This window comes from Amphiura filiformis, chromosome 11 (genome assembly GCF_039555335.1).
Source record: "Amphiura filiformis chromosome 11, Afil_fr2py, whole genome shotgun sequence".
Classification (NCBI taxonomy): Eukaryota; Metazoa; Echinodermata; class Ophiuroidea; order Amphilepidida; family Amphiuridae; genus Amphiura; species Amphiura filiformis.
This window is the reverse complement of record NC_092638.1, coordinates 32,962,652-32,990,493: the sequence shown is the minus strand read 5'-3', so window position 1 is coordinate 32,990,493 and position 27,842 is coordinate 32,962,652. Positions and strand designations below refer to the sequence as shown.

The 27,842-nt window shown below is 36.9% G+C and overlaps 1 protein-coding gene across 1 annotated transcript; it reads right to left on the bottom strand.

Annotated features, from left to right (window-relative positions):
• Nucleotides 1-6,476: 6,476 nt before the first annotated feature.
• Nucleotides 6,477-25,486, bottom strand: LOC140164746 (TNF receptor-associated factor 6-like). Its single transcript, XM_072188111.1, has 5 exons — nucleotides 25,292-25,486; nucleotides 15,419-15,527; nucleotides 13,255-13,301; nucleotides 12,133-12,368; nucleotides 6,477-7,446 (listed from the first exon to the last, which is right to left on the bottom strand). The coding sequence occupies exons 1-5, from the start codon at nucleotides 25,348-25,350 to the stop codon at nucleotides 7,223-7,225; spliced, it is 675 nt and encodes a 224-aa protein (XP_072044212.1). The 5' UTR covers nucleotides 25,351-25,486; the 3' UTR covers nucleotides 6,477-7,222.
• Between the last annotated feature and the right edge of the window lie 2,356 nt (nucleotides 25,487-27,842).

Below are 27,842 nucleotides of genomic sequence, written 5' to 3'. Positions count from 1 at the left end.
TTTCTTTTCTTTGGTATCAGGATAAATACTGCTCTCTTGCAGTCCTTAAGCCATTCCATTTCCCTCCAGATTTTGTCACACAGCTTCCACATGATGATCACACATTGCTCATCAGATTCCTCCACAGTTCGCCTGGAATCTCATCACAGCCTGGTGATTTCCCATTTTTATACTCTTTCATTGCTTGATGAACTTTATCCAGTAGAGGTGGTGGTTAACGGTTCGGGGCCAATTTCACCTGAATCATTCCTCTTCTGCTTTCTGTTCATAAGCTCAGTGTAGTAGGCCTATTCTGTCCATCGGGACATTCGCTCTCAGTAAGTGTGGTGCCAGTATATACCCTAAAATTGTAAATTTTACCTTAAAATTATGAATTTTACCTTTAGGGGGGGGTTAGGGTATGCCTACATGACCTTCCTTACAGCCCTCCCGAGCCACTGCCAATTGAAGCAATTCATAGACAGGTTTTCAATACATATATTATTGTATGCATTGTAATACTTGAAACTTCGGGTGTCCAAAGCAGAAGGGAAAATGAGCTTCTTTGCCCATATGCAGGGTGTTTGAGCATGTGATGGCTATAAGCCAATTGCAAACATGTTTATAAATAAAAATTCCTTTAAAAAAGGAATGTGGCGCCCAATGTGAACTTGGACGTGATATGGTGAATTCCATGGTGTGTAGATTTGGTATAATGATTTTTCTAGGGAAGAGTAGAAGATGATCAAATGCAAGAGAAATGTGTTTGATTGGGGAAGGTGTTCTGACAGTCCAAATATAAACTTAGTCCACCTCAAATGACCTGTAACAATTTGTGATTGACATTACTTAATTCACCTCGGATGACTTTGATCAGACATTCAACATTCTCGCGCTTACACCAATTATATCCATAACAATTTAACTCTTACAACTTCCTGTCAACTCTCTAATTTAAAACTCTAAATTTCTGTCTGTTTGCCTTTTCTGTCTTCATTGGTCTTGTACCATTTTATATTACACTACAATTTGTTACAATTATTGAGATAAGCAAACATTGCTGGGTAGATAACAGGCTTTAGTTATTTACTTAACCCAATCATGGAGGTAGTAGCTAGTACTACCTCCATGGCAATAACCGCTATATAGATTCTGTGGTAATTAGCAAACAAAAGCCATCAGTTTATTGAGGCCTCGTTAATTGATCTTATCACTATGGACCACAAGAGTCTCATCCCAATGGCATAGTCCAATAACCTCAATTACATAATCATAGTGCAAAATTTGACCTCAAGTTGCAGAGTATGAGTTTGTGTACCCAAATTTTCAAGGACTGTTCCCATGATAGATGAGCATGTTGTGGATCCTAGTGTATGGTCAAATGTCACCGTCTATCGGGTCCTAAGGCACACGGTAAACTGGTTGAACGCATACAAAGGTCAGGATTTATTTGGTGTTTTTATAAATCCTAATTTTGTATTTTAAACAAAGAATATACGCTCACCATTTTATCCCGTGCATATCAGAAAACAATAATAAAAAAAAATCCAAGCAAATTGTGGTTTTATTTATGAGCTGGCTGCTGGGCATAATTTTAGCAAAACAATTGCGAAGTCAATCTAGCAAGAGTGAAATTAGAAGCGTTTCACAAAGTCATGCCTATATATTGTGGCGCCTCCGTAGAGGGCGCCACAAAAAGGCTAAAAAATTCCTCCACTTAAGGGCTGGGGTATGAACGTTTGGACAGTATTTATTTTGGGACATTAGAGCACATCAGACATATCGAATTGCATTCTGAATACGAAGAATGTCATTCTGATATCAAATAATTTTCATTTTTGAAATTCGCAATTTAATACACATTTTATGGCAAATCATTAAAAATTGATATTTTTGATATTTAACAGTACTTGAAGTAAACTTTATAAATCTGATGATTTATACTTAAAGTGTATGTAGGTGGGATGAAAAGCCGACGATCAATTGAAAATTTTGACCTTTCGTATTGAAGATATGGATTTTTTTTCCCAAAACACCAAAAAAAATTAGGTCTTTTGGGGAAAAAATCCATATCTTCAATATGAAAGGTCAAAATTTTCAATTGACCGTCGGCTTTTCCTCCCATGCTACATACACTTTAAGAATATATCATTAGATTTATATAATTTACTTCGAGGACTGTTATATATCAAAATTTGAAAAATATCAAATTTTTATAATTTGTCATAAAATTTGTATTATATTGTGATTTTTAAAAATGAAAATTATTTGATATCAGAAAGACATGCTTTGTATTCAGAATGCAATTCGATAGATCTGAGGTGCTCTCATGTCCCACAAAAAATACTGTCGAAACGCAATAAACGCTCATTTTGGATCCCTTTAAGGGGACTCGATCTTTTGTGCGTAATTATAGAGGGCCAGGGGATTCACTCTATCATTTAAAAAATTATTTGAAGAAGTTAAAGAGCCCTAAGAATAAAAAACTAGTGTAATTCACACCAGACACAATTACTTTATATGACAAAAATTAATTTTTGTAATCGATCAAAAAACAAACGTTTTATATCAATTTTAAATTTAGCCTGAATCGGTAAATATGGTACCTCTCGCCCTTTTTTAGGTCAAGGCTGTTTTTACCATTATGTAGCGAACCATTGTTGAAGCTATTTCACATACATGTACAAAACATTCTAGAGAAAGAATGAGGCCATATACTGTTTAAATATCTTTTGTTGATTTCGAATGATAATGTCATGAAGTCGTAAATTTAAGGTCGCATTCCTAAAACCAAAACAAAACATTGCGACGCAGATATTTCCCGACTTACGCAATTTCATCATCACATCAGTGTCTTTATTATTTGTTTGAGACCTTTCCCAACGTTCGTGCTCTTTATGCATAAAACGGCTAATCTATCTTTACAAAACGCGTATTTTTTTAGTAAACAAAAGGCTAAAGATGGCATTATGAGATTTATCATTTATCATAACACTCCTCCACTCAACTGCCACCGTGGGCGAGCGGTAAAGCGCTAGACGCGTAATCAAAGGGAGTTCCGAATCGCTGGTTCGAATCCCAACGAAGCCTGTGGAAACTTCAGTTTTTTTCTTCAAAATTCATGATCGCATTCCGAAATGAGTCACTTGTCGGTAAATCATGTATCGTATCCTTAACAGACTCTTTGTCGGGTCTAAGGGCAGCTAAGGGCTGAATAGTAAGTTATCATGTGGGGCAAGATTAGATAAAGACATAGGCCTACAAACTAGGGTATGAGATATTAGGAATTATTTGCCAGGCTCTTAACCACAAGGTTGGTAGGCTATATATCTATTCAAGACACAGGATATGTAAGAGATAAACTGTGCATATGAGATGTGGGTGCAAGTGGCATCATTTCACTGCCGTGAAAAAAGGGCTCGAACTCAACTTACAAAAATGTTACACTGGTCCACTGACACTTTATAACTTGAGACTTCAGGCTCGATTTACAGGTAAAGCATGCATGGATTGCTGTTGACATGGTTGAGGTCAGCATTGAGTTGAGTCCGTCTTTAAAACTGACTTTGGTGACCTCAGGACCCCTCCTGCTAGGAATTTGTCACGTGATCGGAGGACCTATCATGGCCCTCTGAGAAGTTGGAATTTTTCAAAATGAAGCCTCAATTGAAGCCATTTGGTACACATTTCTATCCCACCGATACCACTTCTTCCCCCTCCCCCGACCAAGAAAGCTGGTTACGCGCCACATTTGATAGGTCTGTTATATACTGTAGGCCGAGGGGGCTATCATATTTGGGGGTCATCATCTTTTTTTGATGACCAAAATTTAGGGAGTCACAAGATGACCACAGATACGAGTAGTGTGGTTATTTTATTCAAAAAGACTGATTTCAATACAATTTTAGCCTGTTTAGGGGGTATAGGTGTATCGGTGGTGGGGAGTCATAAAATGTTTATTGCCGAAATAAGGGGTAGGGGGGTCACAATTTTATTGACGCCGATTTTTTTTGAAAATTTGGGACCCACCCACTTCGGAAGAAAATGTCAGCCCCTTTACCATGTTTGCCTATAGGCCTACATACACCGTGGTTTTTTTAGAAAGAATGTAGGCCTACATGTAAAGTCTTCATGCTTCCAAAAAAGGCTTTAGGGGCCTAATGGGACAATTTGGTATTTTATACTACGATTTTGGTCCATGATCGGGTGAATTTTGTGGAAACTTCCTTTAATGTTTAGCCATTGAACATTGATGTTTGCTACGGAAAGTTTAGTTTCTAAACATGTTTACAAAGTGAAGGCAAGAATGTGTTCAACTGACACAGTTTTTCATATAATTCCCGATATTATTGAAGCCACAATTTGGTGGACATTTTTACCGTGTTATTGGTTATGGTAATACCCCAAAATGCGGATATAATCGACTTGCACGATGCACCAGGGATTTTAGCACCCCCCCCCCCAGGTGTGCCCCCTGAGAACTAAATATTACTACATGATTACCGTAGAACAACCATCATAATGAGAGTCTAACAATCGGACTTACACGAGGCAGGGTTGTCTGGGGCTGTCAGAAAAATTCTCAAAATGAAGCCGCGCCCAATTGAAGCAAAGTTTGGTACATAGGCCCTACATTAAGACTGATTAAAGTTGCGAAAATGTGTGCACGTGTGTGTGTGGGATTTGCTACTCTGTCTGGCCCATATCCTTTGACGCCCTTGACATTGTGATATTTTCTTGCTGCCAGCTAGAGCGCATGTCGAAAACTGTGGACCAGAGAGCTTTAGACAGTTCGTATATAGTAGTAGTGAGGCCACATCGGTCTATCTGCTCTAGTTAAGATTTTCGTGCAACATTTTTAGACAAAGGTACCAGCCCGGTTAGAATTAACCAATAGAGTCATCTATCTGTTTTAAAACCCGGCTGGCATTTTCGAAAAGTGACGTGAGCTGCGATATTTGGGTTGAAAATGCAGTTTTTGTGATTTCTTCACCATACAGACAGAGGGAGAAGACTCGACTCTAATGATTAATATTCTAAACCCTGCTGACACCTTTGCCCAAACATGTTGCACGGGACCATATGTAGCCACAAAGTGGCCTCACTAGGCCTACTAATAAATGATGACTATCAAATAAAGATAGGATTGCACAATTTAGGATGTTTCGATAGGGTACCTACATAATGTTTCAAAGTAGGCCCATACCTGCCAACCCTAAAACCTCACAAATATGGACAAATAGGAGAACAAATAATGACATTTCTGAATTTTCTATACATTACTATGGTCATATTTTTCACAAAAATAGGGACACATGGTAAGATTACTCTCTTTTATGCTTTTTGTTTCAGTAAAATTAGGAACAATCCTCATTAAATAGGGACAGCTGGCAGGTATGTAGGTCACAGTCAATATGCCTCGATGGTACTTAATTGACCTATTTTATGTGAAACCTAAGTAACGAAACATAATCTTTATTTGAATTGCTTATATCGCAGCATTTTTATATTTTGACCCCCATAATCCTAAAATTACATACATCATTATAGGCCTATATAATATAATACAGGTGCACATGATCAAATAACTGCAGTTCATTTTCAGTTCTATATAATTTTATTGCTTTTTTTTTTCAGGCTACCTTCAATTTCCAAGTAGTAGTGATAAATTTTACAAATTTCAATCAAGCCTATTTTTGCTTGATGACTGTTAAATACTAGTACCAGAAAATAATCATCCTTTGTGTTAAATTTATCTACATGTGCATTCTTGTAGAAAATTCACACAAAGTATACACAGGTGCTTAATACTATTGCAATAGCAATTTGAATCATGATATTCTTAAACTGATATTTTTGGACAAAAGGTGAATCTTTGCCTAATAATAATTTTTAAAGAGTAAGGAGGGTAAGGTTCATGATTCCCTCTGACTCTTGATTTAAAAAATAAATTCTGAAAAAAGTAGGCCCCTGCCAATATTCTAAGTTTCAATTCTAAACAATCCTATTTCCGTGGATTAGCGCACATCATTATGATCATGGGAACCCCCAACTCAACACAAAAGTTGGTAAGCATGACAGTTACCAAATCTTTCAAAGACCGCATTTGCAATGATTTTTCATCATATTTAACCCACTTTTTCATGCAAAGTCGAGGACCAAATTTTGTGGTTTTCAATGACTAGAATTTCAAACATCCCTTTTCAATGACACTATTGACATAAAATTACCAGATTTCCCAAGAACCCCTTTTATCCAATATTTCATGGAAAGTGCAAATTACCCCTATTTTGCTGATTTCACAGTTCAAATGGACAGTTCAAATTAAATACCCCTATTTTGCCAATTTCATGGTCCTTGCAACTGGTTACAAAATTACCCCTTTTTGGCACTATTTGGTAACTGTCATAGTTACCAACTTTTGTGTTGAGTTGGTGGCCCGCGTGGGAATCTTGCTTGATTGAGAGGGCACTGTCCATTTTTTTGGCAATCTTCAATGGGATTTGTTCAAATTTTCACATCAATTGCAGAGTGCCTTCACCAGTCCCCACCATGACCCTATATGATGCTACCCCGCTGATCATATTGTTATATTGATGATGAACAAGTCAGAAGTTGAAATTTCAATTTTAAATTCATGAATACAATAATAGTGTACATCCATATCAAAATGATGCACTTGTCGGCTGCTACATGTGTCTCTTTTACATTAATATTAAGGAATAATCATACCAGACTCATCTCAAGAGGAAGTCACTTCAAATCATTCCCAAGTCATCCCCAAGTCACATGGTTTTGGAATGTTCTTTGTATTTCTAAACCATGTAACTTGGGGATAATTTGAGGTGACCCCACTTGAGATGAGTCTGGTATGTATTCTTAACTATTATGTAAAAAGAGACACATGTAGCAACTGACAAGTGCATCATTTTGATATTGTAAAAAGCACAATAGGCCTGGGACAAATACCCAGGGAACAATGGTCCCTGCCCATCCTTAATTTGTGGTATTGACGGTCAGTGGCGTGCCTGGCAGGGTGAGGGATTGCCCCTGACTACTCAAAGATAAAAAGAAATAGAAATATTCATTGTTCTTCATACTTTTAAATACGAACACATTCATAAACATAATTATGTGTGCGTCATAAATGATATGCTGTGTTCAACTGTTCATTCATTTGAAATTCTGACTGTACTGTTCTTTCCATGTTGTATTTTCCTTATCATCAAGAATTTACCCACTATCAACTAGATGACGAATGAGCTCTTCTTGTGTTAGGCCTTTCATTCTCCTTCTCATCAAACATAGAGCATAATAATTCCCTCTGGTTGCCACCATTCTTAAACAGTCTCATCATTAACGATGGTTTACTGGGTGTGGGTAGACCTGTATCGGAATCCACATCAGAAGACTGGGTGATGCCACCGCTGGTACAGGGGGAATCGCATGTGTCATTTAAACATATCACTGGAAATAAATAAATATTATAATATTAGTGTTTTTATTTTGAAAGAATTTACAAAAATATAAAGCTGAAATTTAGAATCATCATCTGGTAACATCATTTATATAGTCGAACATGTACATAGAGCTTAACTGAAATGGCTTTTGTCTACTGATCCGATATCCATATCTGAAGTGTTATTCGTTGTTTTGGCAGTATGCTCTTTGAATCTCTCACCCAGAGACTCAAAGAGCATACTGCATTCTGGGTAGAGGATCAACTAGTCAACATTCAGCTACTACCCGCTGATGACGGAGAAGGATTTCACCCAAATATACGGATCAAAAAAGTGAGTGTTGAAGACTAGTTTTAAACTTTCACACAAAAATAAACAGGCTTATAGCGACCAAATTTAACAAATCTGATTCAGAATCGTGTGAGATGTCATAACAATCTTTTGGGGGGTCCCCAGACAGAACCAATAAAAGAGACTAGTTAACAGCTGACAAGTGCATTCATTGTGAGTGTCAATGACCTAATTGGCAACTTTATCCTCTCCCCCACTTTACCACATCAAAATTAAGATTTTGGCAGCTGATACCAACTTTCCCTGCAAAAATTGATCTTTTATTATGCCCTGTGAGTTTAATTTGGTGGCAAAAGTTGCAGGACAGGGCAGGAATAGGATATGCTTTTACAACTATCCGTACCTAACATCCATAATTTACAGATAATATACCCCTGTACACAAAGAAGCATACATTACTGCATACTGCATCTTTAGAAACACTACCCACAACATAATAATTTGAAATTGTCTGTATGACCTGCTACCAAAATTACGGCTGGGACAAATGCGTGTGAAGTGCGCAAAAAAAAAAAAAGTTTTGAATACTAAATCAGCCAAAATGAGGTTAATTTTGACGTAAAACAGGCCAAACGGTAGGTGCACACATTTTAGTAAATTTTGTCCCGGTAGGCCTATTTCGAAACATGAAGGTAACTTTTTTTTACTTTTTTCTTTTCAGTCACGGCCCGCTACCCCCTGAAGAACCACAGAATTACAGAAGGAGAACCCGGCCCGGATTCCCTATACCACCACATACAATAGCGCCATCAGCTATGGGGAGAAAATTGGGGGTATTCAGTTCGGGTCCTTGCCGACGGGTGCATGGAGCCCGAGACAAACAAAAACAATTCTGTGTCTCACTTGAAGCAACTTGGTATTGCGCGCATCAAGTGCATCTCTCAAATGCACCCATCATCCATGTCGCGCTTGCATGACAACGATTGCCTCAAGTGCATTTCGAGGGAAACTGAATACCCCAATTTTTGCTCCATATATGCCTGTATCAAGATGGTGGTCGAGTCCTGGTTCTCCGTTAATTCTGTGATCACCACCCAGAGTTTGGAAATCCCTGCATTACTGCATACAGCTAAAATGCTGCCAAAGGATCATAATTATAAAATTTTATATTGCTCAGCATAAGCATTGCAAATTGCAAACTATCAATTCAAAATGATGGTAAAAATATTGAGTGGCGATCGACCAATGATCTGTCTAAATTTTGATTGCAAGATTATTATAATACCGTAAAAACTAGTACAATGTAGGTAGTTAAGGTTGGTCTGACAGACATGCCAACTTTTAAATCCAGATTTCCGTACTCAGAAGAACAAAAATCCGTATTTTGCACCCTAAAACCGTATTTTTTTAAATATGTACCTTTTGCATACCTGCCAACCCCAGAAACTCCAAAAGTAGAACACATAATTGAGAGGGAGCAGTGGCACTTGTGCGCCCGAGCACGTAACGGCCCGGGTCCAGGGGCCCACTTTACAAATTTGCAATCAAATTTGGCAATACCAAAGAACCATTCCATCAAAGTAATAAATCAATACAGAAAGATGCTTCCTTTACGAGTTATCACTCATTGAAAGTGCTACTTTGCTATACTTTACATGGAAAGAGGCCATCTTAAAGTCGTCATATTTCCTTAATTACATAACTGATCAAGCTGAATTCCGGATATATGATGCACAGTTGAAAATTAATTTTTTAAAGATTTGGTGACCTCAGTCGACCTTTGACCTTGTATGTGACCTTTGACCTCACAAAATTGGATAAAGTATGTAGACCAAACAAATTGGGTTGTGTTACTTCTAATGTTGTTAGAAGCATGCTTTGTTAAAACTTTCAAGTTCAGAAAATCATTGATCATCATCATCTGAATCTGAATAAACAAAGTGGGAAAGCATCTTGTAGGCCTATGCATATTTCTTTAATGTGCATGCATGGTGCGAAAGTCGGGAAGTAAAAGGAGGTCTGAAACCTTCTTGTATGTTTATTCTTTTGCACCAATAGAGCTAAATAGTAAACTAAATACCTTCAGAAGACATAGCATTAGGTGGTTAATAAAAAATATTAATGTGCATGAAAAATCTGCAAGTCAGAAGAAAATTATTTCGGAAACCATCTTGTAGGCCTATTAAATATTTCTTTAATGTGCATGCATGGTGCGAAAGTCGGAAGTAAAAGGAAGTTGGAAACCTTCTTTTATGCCTATTCTTTTGCACCAATAGAGCTAAATAGTTAACTAAATACCTTCAGAAGACATAGCATTAGGTGGTTAATAAAAAACATTAATGTGCATGAAAAATCTGCAATTGGGAAGAAAATTATTTCGGAAAGCATCTTGTAGGCCTATTAAATATTTCTTTAATGTGCATGCATGGTGCGAAAGTCGGAAGTAAAAGGAGGTCGGAAACCTTCTTTTATGCTTATTCTTTGCACCAAAAGAGCTAAATAGTTAACTAAATACCTTCAGAAGACATAGCATTAGGTGGATAATAAAAACATTAATGTGCATGAAAAATCTGCAAGTCGGAAGAAAATTATTTCGGAAAGCATCTTGTAGGCCTATTAAATATTTCTTTAATGTGCATGCATGGTGCGAAAGTCGGAAGTAAAAGGAGGTGGGAAACCTTCTTTTATGCTTATTCTTTTGCACCAAAAGAGCTAAATAGTTAACTAAATACCTTCAGAAGACATAGCATTAGGTGGTTAATAAAAAACATTAATGTGCATGAAAAATCTGCAAGTCGGAAGAAAATTATTTCGGAAAGCATCTTGTAGGCCTATTAAATAATAATTTTTAATGTGCATGCATCACCGAAAGTCGAGAGAAAACGATGTAGGCAACCACTTTAACAGACCAAGAAAGTGGTCAAATGATACCAGTAATTCAGTCGGTAGTCTAATCTTGCAGCTGTTTATCTTTTTAAGACACAACATTTTATTATTTTGGTCAAAATTCTGGAATACCGTATTTTTTTGGGGGTGACCGTACTACCGTATTTATCACGTTTTACCGTACAAAATACGGTGAAACCGTACTAGTTGGCATGTCTGGTCTGAACCATGGCATGTTTTGAAAATGCCGAATTCCAGTTTTTTTGAATTCTATATTCATTAGTCTGTGTACTTTAAGTTTGAACTGAAACATTTTGGCTTTTTAATTTTTTTACCAAATTTCTATCAATTTTTAATTATGATGTTTCACCCTTTTCCATTTGAAATCGTCCACATGGTCAATGGTGGGAAATCTTGCTAATCTCGTTGCTAATGAGCGCGTATTTTTGCCTCGCGCCTGACGCAAAAACGCAACAAGCCGTGTGCGTTTCCCCGCGCAATTCACCCTGACAGTGTATCTCGCGCGGTGCTCACAACAAAACATGATCGAAAACACGGCCGGGCGGGAATTTCATACGGCTTAACGAACAGTTTTTCCTGGAAAATATTCCTTGGATTTTCGTAAAACGTGCGCGGAAGGTGTATCTTAATTATGACTACGAGCTGCGTAAATTGCAGGACTCAAGATGATCACATTTAAAACATGGGTTGTTTGATTGCTGTCTACTGCCACTTTTGATAGAAAACGGCGATTTAAAACGTGTTCATTTTCGTGCATGTTTTCAATTTTTTGTGCAAGCTAACAGGTTCATTATAAAAAATAAAGGTAAGATTTTGGTCTTATCGTACAGCTCCTTTTCCTCTAGGGACCGTTTTTTCATTTTTTTAAATTTCCGTCAAAAAACAAAAATATACACCAGTATTGACCAAATTAGGCTGAAACTGTCACATTTCCACCATTTTTATCGAATATTTCTAAAAAATGGTCAAAATTTGGATCCTAGATTTTCATACCTAGTTTTTGAAAATCAAAAAGAAAATTTTTTTTACTGAAAAAATAATTAGTTACGGTGTACGTAAATTTTTGGGTCAAAATCACACTTTTTGATGATTTTCTCCAAAAGTAAGCATTTTTACATAAATCTGATGTCACCGTTGATTTTTTCAGGTCATTTCCATTCTAAATATGTATACTTTTATACACTTTAGATCAACAATTTAGAAGTTACAAGACAAAAACGTTTTTCATAATTCCATGGTTCAGACCAACCTTAACATGTCCTTACTATCGAGTGCTTTTGAAAACATTAAAAAGTCTGGTGCTTTACTAAAACTGAGCTAATGGGGTTGAGACACACATTTGCAGGTTTACCTGTTCGTATATAACTATGTGTATCGATGATTTGCTCAAAACCCTTTACACTTTTGTGGACGGGTACTTCATGTTTGCATGTTTTAAAAGCGCTGGATAGTAAGCACATATGCTAACTATCGAGTTTTTACGGTAATTACTCACCATCACCACCAGTATGTTTTGATGAATGCAAATTTACTTTCCACTTGTCTGAATTTTTGATAAACTCAGGCACATTTGCTGGGTTGAAGATGCAGGATTTTTCGTGACCATATAACAGCTCCAATTTGCCTACATGGTCACATCCGTTCTTCCGGAATGGACAGGCGACCATCTGATCACCAATGATGTTTGCCAGGATGAAGTCATAGTGAAGATCATGCTTCTGTATGGGACGCCTGGTGGACAATTGAAAAACATTCGTCATATTCACAAAACTTAATTTTAAAATTGAAATTGGGGTGTCCCCTATGCTGTGGGATTCCCTTCGACCCTCCTGCTTCCCCTGTGGAAAATGTTCCCTAAATACTGCCTCCCTATACCTAGTGTCATTCTACCCAATTTAAGATCTTGCACATAGTTGGTGCAAAAAGCTGGATATTTTCGGAATTTTGAGTTTTTACTGTTTTCCTGGGGGTGTCTGGGGGACAAACCTTCTGACTGGGGGGTATTTTCCCACAAGCCCCCACCCACCCCTTCATCCAAACCCTCCTTCCTCCAACCTATGCTATAATTGGGCCCAAACAGGAAGATGCACTATCACACATTTTGGTTCATAATTTGAAGACTGCAGATGCAAAAATTGATGTATAAATTTTTCTCAATTTGATTATATAAATATATATAAGAACAAATTTAAATGTGCTGTTTTTTATCATAGTTTCCAAATTATACATTGGAATTTAAAGCTAGCAGTATACATGTAGGGCAGATTACACAATAAGTTTTGCATCTAAACTCTTCATTTTGTATTTTTCACTGTACATATATTATGAGCCAGGATGTGCAACTTGCCACCCCCCCCCCTCAGTACATGTTAAATTATACATTTTATCATTGATTTGCTACATTTTGTATTTAGTTTATATTTTGTTTGACTAATAGTTGGGCTGTTGTCGAGTAGAATGTTATGAATGAGACTGATACAGTTATTTGATGGTAAATAATGGAGATGTTTAGCTTCATCTCTAATATTCTAATTTTTGTCGACAATTGATCCATGCTTGTCGACAATTCTGCAGTAAATTGATTTGTCGACAACAGCCCTAATAGTTGGTTACTTACCTATCTTCTGGGCATGTTTTACTTTGCTTCAGCCACTGGTAAATACACTGTAAAACCAAACCAAACAATAAATATGTGACAATTTTGAAAACAATTTGCATCGATTATCAATATCTTCATTTGGATTTTAAAGTTAATTCTTAAAACACTTGAGAACGTTCCTGCAATCTTACTGGTTCTTACCACAGAATTAAAGACAGAGAATCGGGACTCGACCGCCATCTTGATACAGGCATGGAGCAAAAATTGGGGGTATTCGGTTTCCCTCGGAATGCACTCGAGACATTCGTTGTCATGCAAGCGCGACATGGATGAAGGGCGTATTTGAGAGACGCACTTGATGCGACCTGCACGCGAGTACCAAGACGCTTAATGAGACGCAGAATCGTTCGTCTCCGCGCACAGTCGGCAATGACCCGAATACCCCCAATTTTCTTCCCATAGCTGACAGCGTGATTGTACGTGGCGGTATAGGGAGTCCCGGTTCTCCTTCTCTAATTCTGTGGTTCTTACCCAGCTTTACCCGTGTGATATATGACACGATATCACACAGGTCAGCGCGTGTGCGTCTACGCGATACGCGTACTCGCTATTTGGACCAATTGGAGGTGCACAGCAACAACGGGACTGATCGATTTTAAGCCCTAGGTAATTCCTTGCAAAATGTGGGATTTAATTTGATTAAAATTTGTATGATATTTTTATTTGAATCGAAGTCTTTAAGAATGAGAATAAAGGTATTGTTTTTAGCCCCTGAGTGCATCGATCGTCTCATAAAACATGGGCGACATTATTTTTGGCGTAAAAAAACTCGGCTTCGCCTCGTTGTTTTACTTAAAATAATTATGTCGCCCATGTTATATGAGACGATCGATGCACTCCAGGCAGGGACAGACTTAGGTTTCAGTTTTCTACTGGCCCTCCGGGCCAGTGAAACGGCAAATCGACTGGCCCTGCAATAAATTTACTGGCCCAACTTTTTCAATATGTTCTACGCCAAAAAGTGCAAATAAAGATATATAATATGTTCCCATGCCTGTAAACACTGGGCAGGTGGTGAACACCCCCTCGCCAAATGCCCAAGAAAGTCCCATTCACGAGCGTAGCAAGCGAAAAATAGAGATTTTCAGTCCTTGTCAGTCAAAAAAGGTCCTAATTTTGATCAAAAGTCCACTTTTTAAAAATCCTGGTTACGGACCTGCACGTTCCAATGCGACTTTTAAAGTTAGAGACTACCAGTTACCAAACTTGATACATGTTACTTGTGTGTTAAAATTCAGTATTTTATTCTGTGCCACCAAGGACCCTAAAACTCTTTTTCCAGGATCTATGGGGCCACTTTAATTCAAGCAAACCTGAACATTTTTAATTGTTTTGTACTGAGCGTATTAAATATAGAGACTAGTCCCTAACACAAGTTCAGTCAGTACTCAGTAGTCCTTCCTTAATTAATAAATCTATAGTTCCAAAAGTTCACAAAAGAAAAGGTTCAAGTATGCGGTATTTGCGATATCGCTATCATCATCAGATAGAGCATGAAAGAGCTTGGAAATAGTATGTAGGCCTACATCGCCGTAAAAAGCGGGCGTATATTTCCAACTTGGATAAGAATAAATGGACAAAAAATCATTAAATAAAAATATAAATTACACACAGGTGACATGTGGAGCAGAAACTGTGTCCAATTATGTCCATCGCCGGCTGATTATATCTTGCCTCATATGAGTTATGTCAGGATCAAAAATCTAGTGGCCCGCCGGGCCAGTATTGTTGGAAGTTTACTGGCCCGAGGCAAAATCAACTGGCCCCGGGCCACCGGGCCACTGCTTAAATCCGTCCCTGACTCCAGGGGCTAAAAACAATACCTTTATTCTCTAAATGATGTACTTTATTTAACTGGACCATTCCAAGTGTTAAAAGAGTTTTTCACTCTTCAGAAATTAATTTTTGATGAATCTGTTTTTCCTTTGGTGTGGAATCCACAAGATCGCATTTATAAAAGTTGTAATCTAATTTTAAGCCTTTATAATTCCATCGGAAAAGATGACTTTCTATTTGAAAGAAGGGGATCAGCTTTTAAAAATAATAACAAAAGGATCCTTTTATACCAGTACATGTACCTCTTACTCCTACTCCTAGTGCTTTTCTATTATATTTTGCTTACATTTTTGCAGTAGCTGTGTCCACATGGTGCTCTCTGTGGTTCCCTGAACACTTCCTGACAGATGGAGCAGAATAAATGCACACTAACAGATTCAGGATTCAAGAAATACCTGCAAAGATGAAGTAGAAAAGAAGAATACGATATCTTTTATTAACATGACTGCTTCAAATTATTTCACTAATACCATGCCCAAGCAATTACCCATATCACTGCTTGTTGCCATACTTTAAATCACTAATATGTACAGTGGCGGCACCAGGAATTTTTTTTCAATGTGAATTTCAGGGGGGAAAAATTGACACATTTTGCGCAAAATTGCAGTAAAAAGCAGAAATTTACTTAATGTTAGGGTTTTTGCCTCAAAAGTGGGGGGAGGGGGGAAGAAAAATACCCCCCCCCCCCTCGTAGCACCACCACTGCTAATGTATGGCTAATTAGTCATTAGCTTATAGCTCAAGCTGCTGTGCAATAGTTATGAGCCCTGGGGGAGGGGGGTGGATGAAGATTTTTTGGCAGGCTGAGGGGGCAAGCAATTTTTGGCACACATTTACGGTGCACCCATGTAGAAAAACACAGAATCATTCAATATTTTTGCAGTACTTTTTCATCTACTTGTCTACATTCACGAGTTGATATACATGTGTGAACATGGGGATCATGGAAGTGGCCCTTGGTTTCCTCAAATCTTGGTGAACCAGGGGCCACTTTTTTTGCCAAAATGGCCCCTGGTTCAAGCTCTATTATTTTCACCCTTGATTTGAACTAATGACCTTTTGTGAAATCATCCTATTGCAAGACATCCACAAATGGAAGAAAGTCAGCCAAATTGGCATAACCGGGGCCCAAACACAATTTTTACTTTTAAGGTCGTGCGCCATGAATTGGGGGCCAAATGCATTACATACTAAAAAATTGAACAATTTGCATGTTTTTGTACTTAGATTGACCTAATTCATAAAGTGTTCATCAAAACCCTATAAAATTATATATCACTGTAAAGCTTAGGGTACCAGGAATACACATGTACAAACAATTGGTCAATATACAGGGTGCCACAAATGTCATATAGGGTGGAAAAGTTAAATTTTGGTTCAAATAGTATACAATTTTGTTCCTCTCTTATTTACTAGCAAGAATTCCTGTTCTGCTGAAACCTTTTTAGATGTGAAAATAACATTGTAGGCTTCCAAAAAAAGCAAACTTGTAATGATGAGTTATGTTGCCCAACTGAGATACAGGGTGTTCAAAAGTCGTACATAATTTTTTATGATTTTTATTACATAATCAATCAAAACTTTTTTTCCTTCATGACCTACACAAAAACCAATGGCATATTTGAATTCCTCATCAAATTTCCATCCAAAAAATGTAAACTTTTACAGCAGTAGGTAACTCCTTCAAGAAATATGACCTTTGGAACATTTCGGAGCATAAATGAATACTTAACACAGTTAACGTATAGGAAAAGCCTAGAACCCATGACACAGAATGCAGCACACTTGCAACAAATTAACTTAGCTTGGAGTAAAACTGGTCACATTTCAAACTAGACATAATACCAAAACAATGGTACATAATCCATCTCAATACCTTACTGGGTTATGAAGTTACAGTAAAAAATATATTTGTGAGGCGCTAAAAATCAACATTCCCTATACTTTAACACATGCCTCAACCGTAGGATCCTCAACCGTAGGATCCTCCACCCCTGACTTCACATCGTTTGAACTGCAATATCTCAAGAAGTAAATAAAGTGTGATATATGTTCTTTCTTTCCACAATTTGAGCTAGATAAATAAGCAACAAAATGAGACCAAAACTAGTTCAGTACCCTTCTCCATTCTTGAGATCTAGGACAAAACGTCCTGAATAAAATGAAAAAATGTAACGCCTCCACCTTTTCCAATACCCCAATTCATGACGCACAACCTTAAAAATTTTTTTTTACATAGAAATTTAGAAGAAAAGATTTGTGTCAAGGAAACCCACATCACATAACTTCACTTGCTCGAGAAGCCAAGAATTTAATTTGCTCACCGATACATTTGTGTAGCTTCACATTCTAGGCTAGAGACCATTGCATTCAAAATCTAGTCGGATTCGCTGAAGCATGACACCGTGTAAAGCAATGGAAGTTCAGAAGTAAACACAGCCAATCACGACAGTCGATTGCATCAAAAATGTTGCTTAAAAATTACACTTCAGCAAAATTTTAAACTGTCCAAAATAGGCAAATCTTGCTCAAAAGATACAGTTCCGGGATACAGTTGACTCATCAAATTAAACATTCATCCAAATTTAAAACATTAACAGAATAACTAACCTCCGGTGCAAAAAAAGTGCACCACTGTCCAACCGAAAAACGATAGCAACGTACTCTATCATCGAATGTGTAACTAAATTGTGTGCAAATTCAAAGCTAGAGTTCGCGAGTAAAACGTCACTTGACATGTATTACAGTACAGTATATGATTTATTTTATGAGAGAATCACACATGGAATTTTAAAGGGATTGTGACAGCAGTTCCACATAGAAAATCTGCACTTTCATGAGACTATGCTGCTTTGTTTTTTAATTGATGCATTAATTAAATGAATACAAAAGCCACCTAAGTCCATGCGAAGTTATTTTGAGAGAAAAACCTGTGTATCATTTTAATTCCTTCAGTTAGATTTACCTGGTCAATATGGTAAGTTTTACGTGCAAATGAGTGGATTAACCTGTATTAGGTATGACGATTAGCATTTCAGGGACTTCGTGGGGTTCATTTTAAATTTTGGACTTAGGTGGTTTTTTTGAATCATATACAAAGACAACAATGTTAGAATGAGATTACCACTAGTAAGATAATACAAAATAAAGCACACAGGTATGTATATTGTATAATGTTGATAAGCATTCTGCCATGTAATATAAACCACACACTTTCCTTTATTAAACCCATTTTTTGTTCAAAAGTCATTCTCTAGCAATGAATGTGTTACAAGTGGACTTTTATACATACTGGATTTCAATCAATGTGTTACAAGACTCAAATCATGGAATTGGGTGATTCTTTCATACATGCTATTTTTCACATGCCCAATAGACACAGAGAATGAATTTGAGTTGTTCTTTCATGCATATGACAGGCCTATGTATAGCAACAATTTCCCATGCTTAACTCAATTTGGCCAAAGTATGGACTTTTGTATTCATTATATTCAAATGTTGGCTGAATATTTTTGATGAAAGTCAATCTTTTGCAAGATGTAACTTTGCTACGCCTACGGAGAGTGCTAGGACAAAACGGTTTTCAGTTTTGGCTTTCATTACTCAAGGACTTTAATTAAATATATAAAATGATGCGGTTTGATGGCAAATTTGAATTCACCTTTCAATGTAACTAGTGCCGTACTATTACGCTGACTTTCGTATTCGGCGAGGAGGACGATTTCGACTGGTTTGTTTACAAACAGAGAGGTAGACAAAAAACCGTTCCGCTTGTCCAAACACTCAAGTAGAAGGATGGTCCACAATAGCGTGATTCACGTAACATGAATAGGGATTAAAAAGCTGTCACGTAGAACCGGAAACAGGACACCTCGCCCACACGCAACTTCGCCTACACGGCATCTCGCCTACGTGCCATCTCGCCCCTATGCAATGCAATGCATTGCAATGGCGGTTGTGATGTATCATGACGATCGATGTAACCGGAAGGGTCGCGTGTTCCTGTGTTGGTAGCAGACTGTACGGTCAAGGATTCGTTCCAATGAATGCACGGGAATATTCAACAAATGGGTGTGTGTGTGGGGGGGGGATATGTGTGTGCGTTTTATAAATTGAGGCCTCTAGTACCGTCCGCGTCCCGGTGTAGATTATGTTCGGTTTTAACACACCGTGCTGATGTAACAATATTTTTAAATATTTTAATAATTATGTGTATGCATTTTTTCAACATGCATTTTTAATAATTTGATAACTTCGTGTTAAAGTGTGTTATACGTGAATTTTTATGAAGATAATTAGGCCTATAAAGAAAAATATGGCAGTCTTAATTTTCTTAATACCATTGATTGTTAAAACTTTCAGCCTACTTTTAATAACTTGATAACGTGATAAAGTGTTTAAAATTAATTTTTGGCCATTTTCAGCGAGCAGGGCCTGTGCTGTACGTTTCGCCCCTCTTTACACCGCTGATATTTGCTGCCGACGATTGCTTGACAAGTCCCCTGTGCCTGCACACCGCCAGCCAAACCACGGAATGGCCCGGAAATGGAATATACTGGATACGTTGCGTGCTATAATACGGTCACAGTGCCATTGATTTACCCATGTCACACCCGGCGATTTCGCGGAAGTCTTTACTTGCCAGCGTGTTGGAGGACGGGTAGTGTGCGCAACAAAAAATGTGTAATTGCGGGCCGTGTTAAAACATGTTTTGTGCTTGTAAGTCCGTACCATGCACACGAAGACGAAGGAAAGCCATTGAATTATGATACAAAATCATAAGGGTAATGAAAGTTGATTCCAAGTTTCCCATCATCGGCATATTAGCTTATATTTTCACGAACAATAAATAATTAAATATGTCCGAAATTTAGGCCTTATAAATGTATTTTTATGTTAAATCCTTAGGCCTATGTATTTTATTTTTACAGGTATGTTTTCATGAATAAAAGAATCAATTAGGCCCTATTATATGTGTTATTTTATTTTACAAATTATGTTTACTTACTTCATATAAGTTCAATCGTTTTAGTGTTAAATTAATTATGGCCAGTATGGCCTAATAATTTATATAATATGGCCAAAAAAGCGCATGCGAGTTTTGTGTATTTTTATTTAATTAACCGAATCATTCATTTTACCGGCTCACTCACTTAAAATAAAGTTTGAGATGTTCAAAACTTTTAAAACTTGCAGTCCTATAAAAGATATCAAATCAGAGAAGATCTTCTTTGACATAGCCTAATGAAACAATTAAGGGAAAAAATATTTGCCAAATTTTTCAAAGACAAATGTGCACAACTAGCAAAACAAACGCCAGCAGCATGCAGCTTTAAGATATTTTGTGGGGTGCTGTGCAGTGACTTATGCCCCATTTTTGCACCGCGTGTTAACGGCGGATATTAGCTACCACTTACACGAAAACGCCGGGTGTGATTATGTTCAATCAATGGTATCGTGATCCAAGCACGCAAAAATGCCAGAATACACCGATGTACCTTCCTTGACAAGGCCGGGCCCCGCGCGCGACCGCATGTCATATACACTGATGTACGATCGATTGCTTGACAAGTCCCGGGTCAAGTATGCTCTCAGTTTGATTAAGACCCCGATAATTATACGGGCCATGTTTTGTGCTTGCGACGTAAGCCTGTCGGAGGCACGCGAAGAAGAAAAAGTTGCAAATGTTTGCAAAACTGGTTAATACTAAATACGATTTCAGTAAAATTTTAATTTGGGGTTATTCTTTGTCAAATATTATTAGTATTAACGTGCTCCCTTATAGGCCTACACATCCAAAGACCCATCATTTCCTTATTGTTTTCACGCAAAAGGCCAGCTCCCAAGACCATTTTGTGGAAAAGTCCTAAGTTTTAGAATATGGCCCAGAAAGAACTCTTTTTTTGGGGGGGGGTCTTCCCTCGAAAGGCCTCATTTGTTAGCAACTGCCCTCGCAAGACCTCTTTTTTGGATCCTACTCCTATTTATTGCACAATTTGGCCCCCGAAATACCTTATGAACGCAAATATTATTATACTAGCGGGGACCCAGGTCTCCTACGAGTTTTACTTAATTTTAGACAAGAGGAAACTGAAGCTGAATTTCTGTTAGGCCTATATAGAAGAACGGGGTTTCCGACATTTGCAGGCCTACACGTGTTGCCACTGGCCAGCACGGGTTGGAATGTATCATCATGCATGTAGGCCTACTTTTAATGCAGGAATGGGATATTTGACCATACCCCCCCCCCCCCACCCCTTTCATATACTGAACACACATAGTCCCTACTCGAAGAATTGAGCGAGGAAATGGAAAATGTTACTTTTGCGCGCATTAAACTGAACTTGTGTTTTGTTTTCTTTCTCCTGCTTTCTCCTGTATGTAAAGTGGTTATTTTCTAATATTTCTCATTGACTTTGGTTTGTTTATTTTTTCTCTCTACGTCCACTCCCGCACACACCCCCACACACCTCACACACCCCTTCACGAACACACCTCGAAGAATTAAGCGCGAAAATGGAAAATGTTACTTTTGCGCGCATAAAACTGAATCTGGAATCTGTGTTTTGTTTTCTTTTTCCTATAATTAGGGTGTCCAGGTCAAAATTTTAAATTGTTAATTGTGTATTTTTTTAAATTTTATCCTAAAGAGTATGTTGAAAGACACTCATTAAAAAAAAAATTATCAAAATCGGACCGTCCGGTCCCCAGAAACAGCCGTTTTAATGCGTCAAAAAAGCGCAATTTTCGTCATTTTGGTAAAAAGTGCAAAAGAGGGCGCTTTTGTAGACAATATGTAAACAAAATTACTGTTTCTTTGACACTGCAATGTTTGTTATTGGAAGTATTCATCCCTTGTCTAACTATATTCCAAGTTTTATTCAAATAGCTATAGCCATTCTTGAGTTATCGCACTTTGAAAACATCGTTTTGCCTCATATTTGATATTACCCATAATGCATTGCTTTCATGGCTCCACCTGTGAATCAAGCCTGTACAATCTCTATGGGGGAATAACAAAAATTGTGCTACATTGAAATACATTTTCTAAAGTACTGTTGTGAAGTTATTTGAAATGCAATTCTTATGTAACTTGGCATGTTGGTAGTACACATGATGTGGATCAAGTTTTATGTTCAATAATTTGATGTTTTGTTAGTTTTAAGGCTTAATTTGCATAAATTAGCATATCTTACAGCGATGGTACAAATGAAGCTCAAGATTTGCTATAATAAATTTGTTTGGTAATGTTTGCAATGTGATCTGTTTACACTTGACAGCAACTGTATAATATTGTTGAGAAGTGAATTAAGTATGAGTGTTCAAATGAACTTTTTAAAATTAAAATAACATACTTAAAATGGGATGTTCCATTTAATTAAAGGGTAATTTTAATTGTTCTTCAATTTCGACCCTTTGTCTCTTGAGGGAACACATGATACATGAATGCTCACATTTTCTATTGTAATGTTGCTAATAAAATATACCTGTACTTGAAAGAACACAATTCTAGTCTGTGTCATTTTTATAATGTATAAATATTTTTGTTGAAGATAATAGAGTAGGCCTGCTCAATTCATGGAACAAGTATAGTGAATCAATCCATGTTGAGGGTTTTTTGTAACTTCAATTTAGGTTCATATGTATTTAAATGTAGGCTTTATGAATTGTTTTGATTATATGTAATGTACATTTGTTTCCTATTTGATGTAAAAATAGGATGGTTGAAAAATAAAATAAAAATCATTTAATACAAGTCTCATTCAATTGCAAACTGAGTGGAATATTCCATTTTGTTTATGGGTATTTCAAAGTATAGACCGAGGAGCAATTTAACCTTTGCAAAATGTGAACCAAAAATTAGAGCTAAGATTAATATGAAAGAACATCAACAAACAATTCTTTAATTGACTTGATTGAGCATATTCAAAACAAAAAACAAATCAAACAAACAAAAACCTCAAAGATAAAGTCCCTTAAACTCTCCTGTTTCATGAAATTACCAGTAACTTGACACCTGTTATATTAAAATACGAAAACATTTAAAACACATTTGTGAACAATTAAAGTTAAAAGTCTTAAACTTTTTTAAAGAGATTTATTTGCATGTCTTCCTTTCACATCTCATGCCCCAAACCCCTTCCCATCCCTCTTTCCCGGTCCCCCTCCCCCCTCTCACCACCCAATGTTGGTGTGTATTTTTTTTAATTAAAAATATTTTTTTTTAAACGGGCTTAAATTCGAAAAAAGAAACAACAAAAATGTTGTATATAAAATAAACATACTAAATAAATAAGTATTATTTAAAAAAAAAATGAAAAACTAATCTAAATTTAGGGCTTTGAAAAGTGCCCCTCCAATATCATACACATCACCCTGAGACATCACCCCTATTCCAAACAATGGAATAGCCCAGCTACACCTCGTCTTGCGACTGCAATCCTGCATACTTGGCCTGTTGGGTGATACCATATTGACCAGCAATCGTAGTAGACAATTAATGAGGGACAACATATTAATGGTTTGCGTGGTTGCATTAAAAACAAATCATTGCGTTAGAAATAGAAATAACATTCTATTCACCATCTGCAAGCCTATGATCTTTTAAACAAAAACCTGTACCACATAACTGCCTGGTTTTTATTGTTTATAAAACTCGGGATAAAACATCTCTAAAATGTACCAGAAGATGAACAGTCATTTTTTTAAATTACAATCACTAACACAGAACCGGCCCCAACCGGCTTCGAAGCGAACCACGTGTTAGTTGAATACGGCAACACATGCAGACTCGACAGCGCCGTCATACAGAACAGGCACATGCCTTGGTTTTGCACGCGCTAGTCATGTGCACTAACAGCGGGGACGATATTGCGTGAGCTAGCTGGCAACACGGCAGCTGATTTTCACCTTGTTTCTCATTGAAACCAACGGGCGGGTATGGTATGACAATGTATGGGAAAGAAAATACACGTGGGCGATTTACAGAGATTTTTTTTAATGGATCTTGTAGCCGACAGAACAAGCTTTATTTTGATATCACATACAGTATATTGGGCCACGGGAACCATATTTCCGTAAGTGATACATTAAAAAAAAAAAAATTAAAATACTTTCCCTTTATCAAAAAATCTAGGGATTTCAGTATATAAGGCATTGAAGTCTGTACTTAATATACAATTAATAAAAATAATCATTTATAGGCCGCGTGTAGTTTCTATTCTGAGATATAAATCACCATTTTGACGAAAAATATTGGAGCCATCGCAAAAAAAACCACCAACATGGCCGCTCGAGTCGGAAAAACCTCAACTTTGGAAAATCGTAGATGCAAAAATACTCATCGGATTTCAATATTTTTTGGATTTCTATTTGATTTCATCCCTTTTTAGTTGTATTACGAAGTTGTATAGCTCTATCTTAAATATTAAACAAATGAGAGCAATTCTAAAATGTTTGCTTTTTGCGTTCAACAAGCCGTGTGCTTGTGTGTGAATGGAAAACAACGACACGCCGTGCGCTGCACAGTGGACACCCTACTATAATTCTATAATGACTTTGGTTTGTTTATTTGTTCTCTCTACGTCCACTCCATCCCGCATACACACCCCGCCTAACACTCCATACACACCCCTTCACGAACACATCTCGAAGAATCAAGCGCGAAAATTGAAAATGTTACTTTTGCGACACCGGGCTATTCTCAAGACTACAAAAGGACGTGGTCACTATATTCTCGTCCATTCAATGGGGGCGATTTAATGAATACATCATTGATAGTACGATCTGAATACACACACATCCTGTGCGCATCGATCGTATACATCCACAATGCCATTGCGTTGCATTGCCGCAATAGCTAATTAGGGGCGAGATGGCACGTGGGCGAAATGGCATGTAGGCGAAGTGCATTGTGGGCGAAGTGTCGTGTATTCGTAGGGCCATTTGCGTCTATTGTCCAATTTGCCATCAAGATTTCATATGGAAACAGTTCAGACCCAGTACACGATCATGTCAGAAATTAATATTTTGTTCTGGGTCTGATTATTACTACAATCATGTAACATGTGATGTAACTCACGTCTGAACTACATGGTTGTATTTCAAAATTTTAATTTGTAAGCTTACTTACAACAATTTTTTTTTTTAATTAACCAACCTTTCATTGTCTTCTACGACTTCTTTTTCATGTTTTTGTGTTCTCCTTCTTTTAGGCATAGTAAATGTTTACTCAAGTTTAATATTTGAATTCTTTTCAGCTTTTAAAACGTGAAAAACTCTCGCAGAGACGACTTTTTCTGTTTCTTTCAAAATTGAAAATACCGCTACCGGATGTTATTATACAACCGGTATGAACTTTGACCGGATAGATGACAACGCAGTCTGAGAAAAGAACGATTGCAAAGCACGATGAGCGTTGAGCATGCAAGCAAGACTATAAAGTTTCACACATCCATGAGGGCAGTATAAACACGGAAGTAAATAAAAACCAGGGAAATAACCTTACATGGCTGCCACAGGGGCTACGTTGAAACACAAGTCTTCAAGAAGTCACTTCAGATTGGTAACTGGACATTTCATCCCCTCGCATTTTCATCCCCTGGACATTTCATCCCCTGGACATTTCATCCCCTGAACATTTCATCCCCTCATGTTAAAACGCTATTGTAGCGTTATTTGAGCGTGACAGTAAAAAGATTGCATATATGAATATAATAATTGTTTAGGATCTTTAGAAGGAAGAAATAATATAAGGAAATTAATCTTTATTTAAAATTAGTCTTATTTATCCAATGTATGCACCGTATTCTGTATGAGCTATCACCAGCTGATCACACGTATAAAAATCGATCGATGTTGAATGGCAATATAATAGTGCAATGAATTTACCTATTGAACAGTGCGTGTGGCCCCTACACGGATGATTCTAATTCAGTATTACACAGTATTATTATTATTAAAAGTATTATTATTTTGTTATTTTACCGGGTAGGCCTATCGTCATCATTTATTATTATTAATATTTTTATTATTATTATTTATATTATTATACTTTGTTTTTTGTTGTTGTTGATATTAGCCTGGACTATTTAACTTCTAAGCTAAAGTGTATTTCTTTAATTTATTTCTTCTCTTTCTTCCTGTTATTTATGTATTTATTGTGTATTGTTTATGTATCTATAGGCTGTTTATTTATTTATAATTATTATAATTTATGTATTTATTATTTATTTTGTTTGTTTATTTATATTTATTATTATTTACTCAGTTGTTCATCTAACAAAATTAGTAGGCCTACATTTTATGGGAACCATGTACCGTATCTGTTAATGTTATGTCATGTGGATAGTAGCCTATGTGATATTATTAATAAGATAGTGATAAAAGATAATAGCATCAAATATGTCTGCATATAGGCCCAAGGGAAGGTTCATGGCAATATTTTTGTATTGTCCACTTGATGAGGTGATTAGATTTAGTGCAATGTCATGTTATACAATAGGAACAATAGCCGTCAGCCGAATGGTTACAGGAAGTTGAACTCTTTCATTCAGTGGAATCTATATAACTATATTGCCAGTTTTAGTTGCCCAATTGGGCGACTTTTGACTTTCGTCCTGCGACAAACAAAGTGCTACCGCGATTTCGCGACATTTTGGCTACTTTGAAAATCTCACCCCCGAAATATTGGGCGATTTTTGAAAAGCCGACTTCATAATTGTTAAATTGGATATTCTGTCATAGTCAATGGTCCTTCAAAACAAAACCTCCAAACAACTAATTCAAATAAAAAGAAAACATTCTGTGGTCAGTGTGCATCCAAGTATGACAATGGGAAACAAATTAAAGTCGATACATGCGCAGGGAGATAACTGATATAAGGGCTTAATCCCCATGATTATCCTTAGAATATCATGAATATTCCCATATCAATTCTCACAAGTGGCTTAAGACGACAAAAGTGCCAAGCGGGGGGCTAAGTTTCTCTTTTCATGTAGGTTCACTTGGGTTTATCAAAATAACATAACAACATGTCGTTCCATGGCTCTGGGGAGTGGAGCAGTGGCTGAAAATGGGTTAGTCTACATTACCAGTCGTTATCTTTTTTTTTTCTTTTTTTTTTTTTTTGAAAATCAACTAATTTTTACAAAAATGCATGATGTAGGCCTACGAAAGAGGTTGTTTTGGGGTTAATTAAAAATATCACTAACTACATGACATTATACATTGGCACGGAGGGGGGGGCACGGGGGGGTTGATTGATTGAAATTTGACTGAACTTAAAACTCATGGTTATAAAAAAATTGTATAGAAAGGAATGGTAGGCCTATAGTATTTTTTTTTTTTTTTTGCAAGAAAGTATACAAAGTGCTCCCGCTATTTCGCGACATTTTGGCTACTTTAACAATCTCACCCATGAAATCCATTAAATATTGGGCGATTTTTGAAAAGCCGACTTCAAAATTGTTAAATTGGATATTCTGTCATAGTCAATGGTCCTTCAAAACAAAACCTCCAAACAACTAATTCAAATAAAAAGAAAACATTCTGTGGACATGTGCATCCAAGTATGACAATGGGAAACAAATTAAAGTCGATACACGCACAGGAGATAACTGATATAAGGGCTTAATCCCCATGATTATCCTTAGAATATTCCCATATCAATTCTCGCAAGTGGCTTAAGACGACAAAAGTGCCAAGCAGGG

What these genes read in the sequence shown, in the direction of transcription:
- LOC140164746 (XM_072188111.1), bottom strand. Translation starts at nt 25,350, where the DNA reads ATGCCTAAAAGAAGGAGAACACAAAAACATGAAAAAGAAGTCGTAGAA. An exon ending in AAAACATGCCCAGAAGATAG is followed by an intron (nt 12,369 to 13,254) that starts GTAAGTAACCAA and finishes ATTGTCCACCAG; the next exon opens with GCGTCCCATACAGAAGCATG. An exon ending in AAAACATACTGGTGGTGATG is followed by an intron (nt 7,447 to 12,132) that starts GTGAGTAATTAC and finishes ATTTATTTCCAG; the next exon opens with TGATATGTTTAAATGACACA.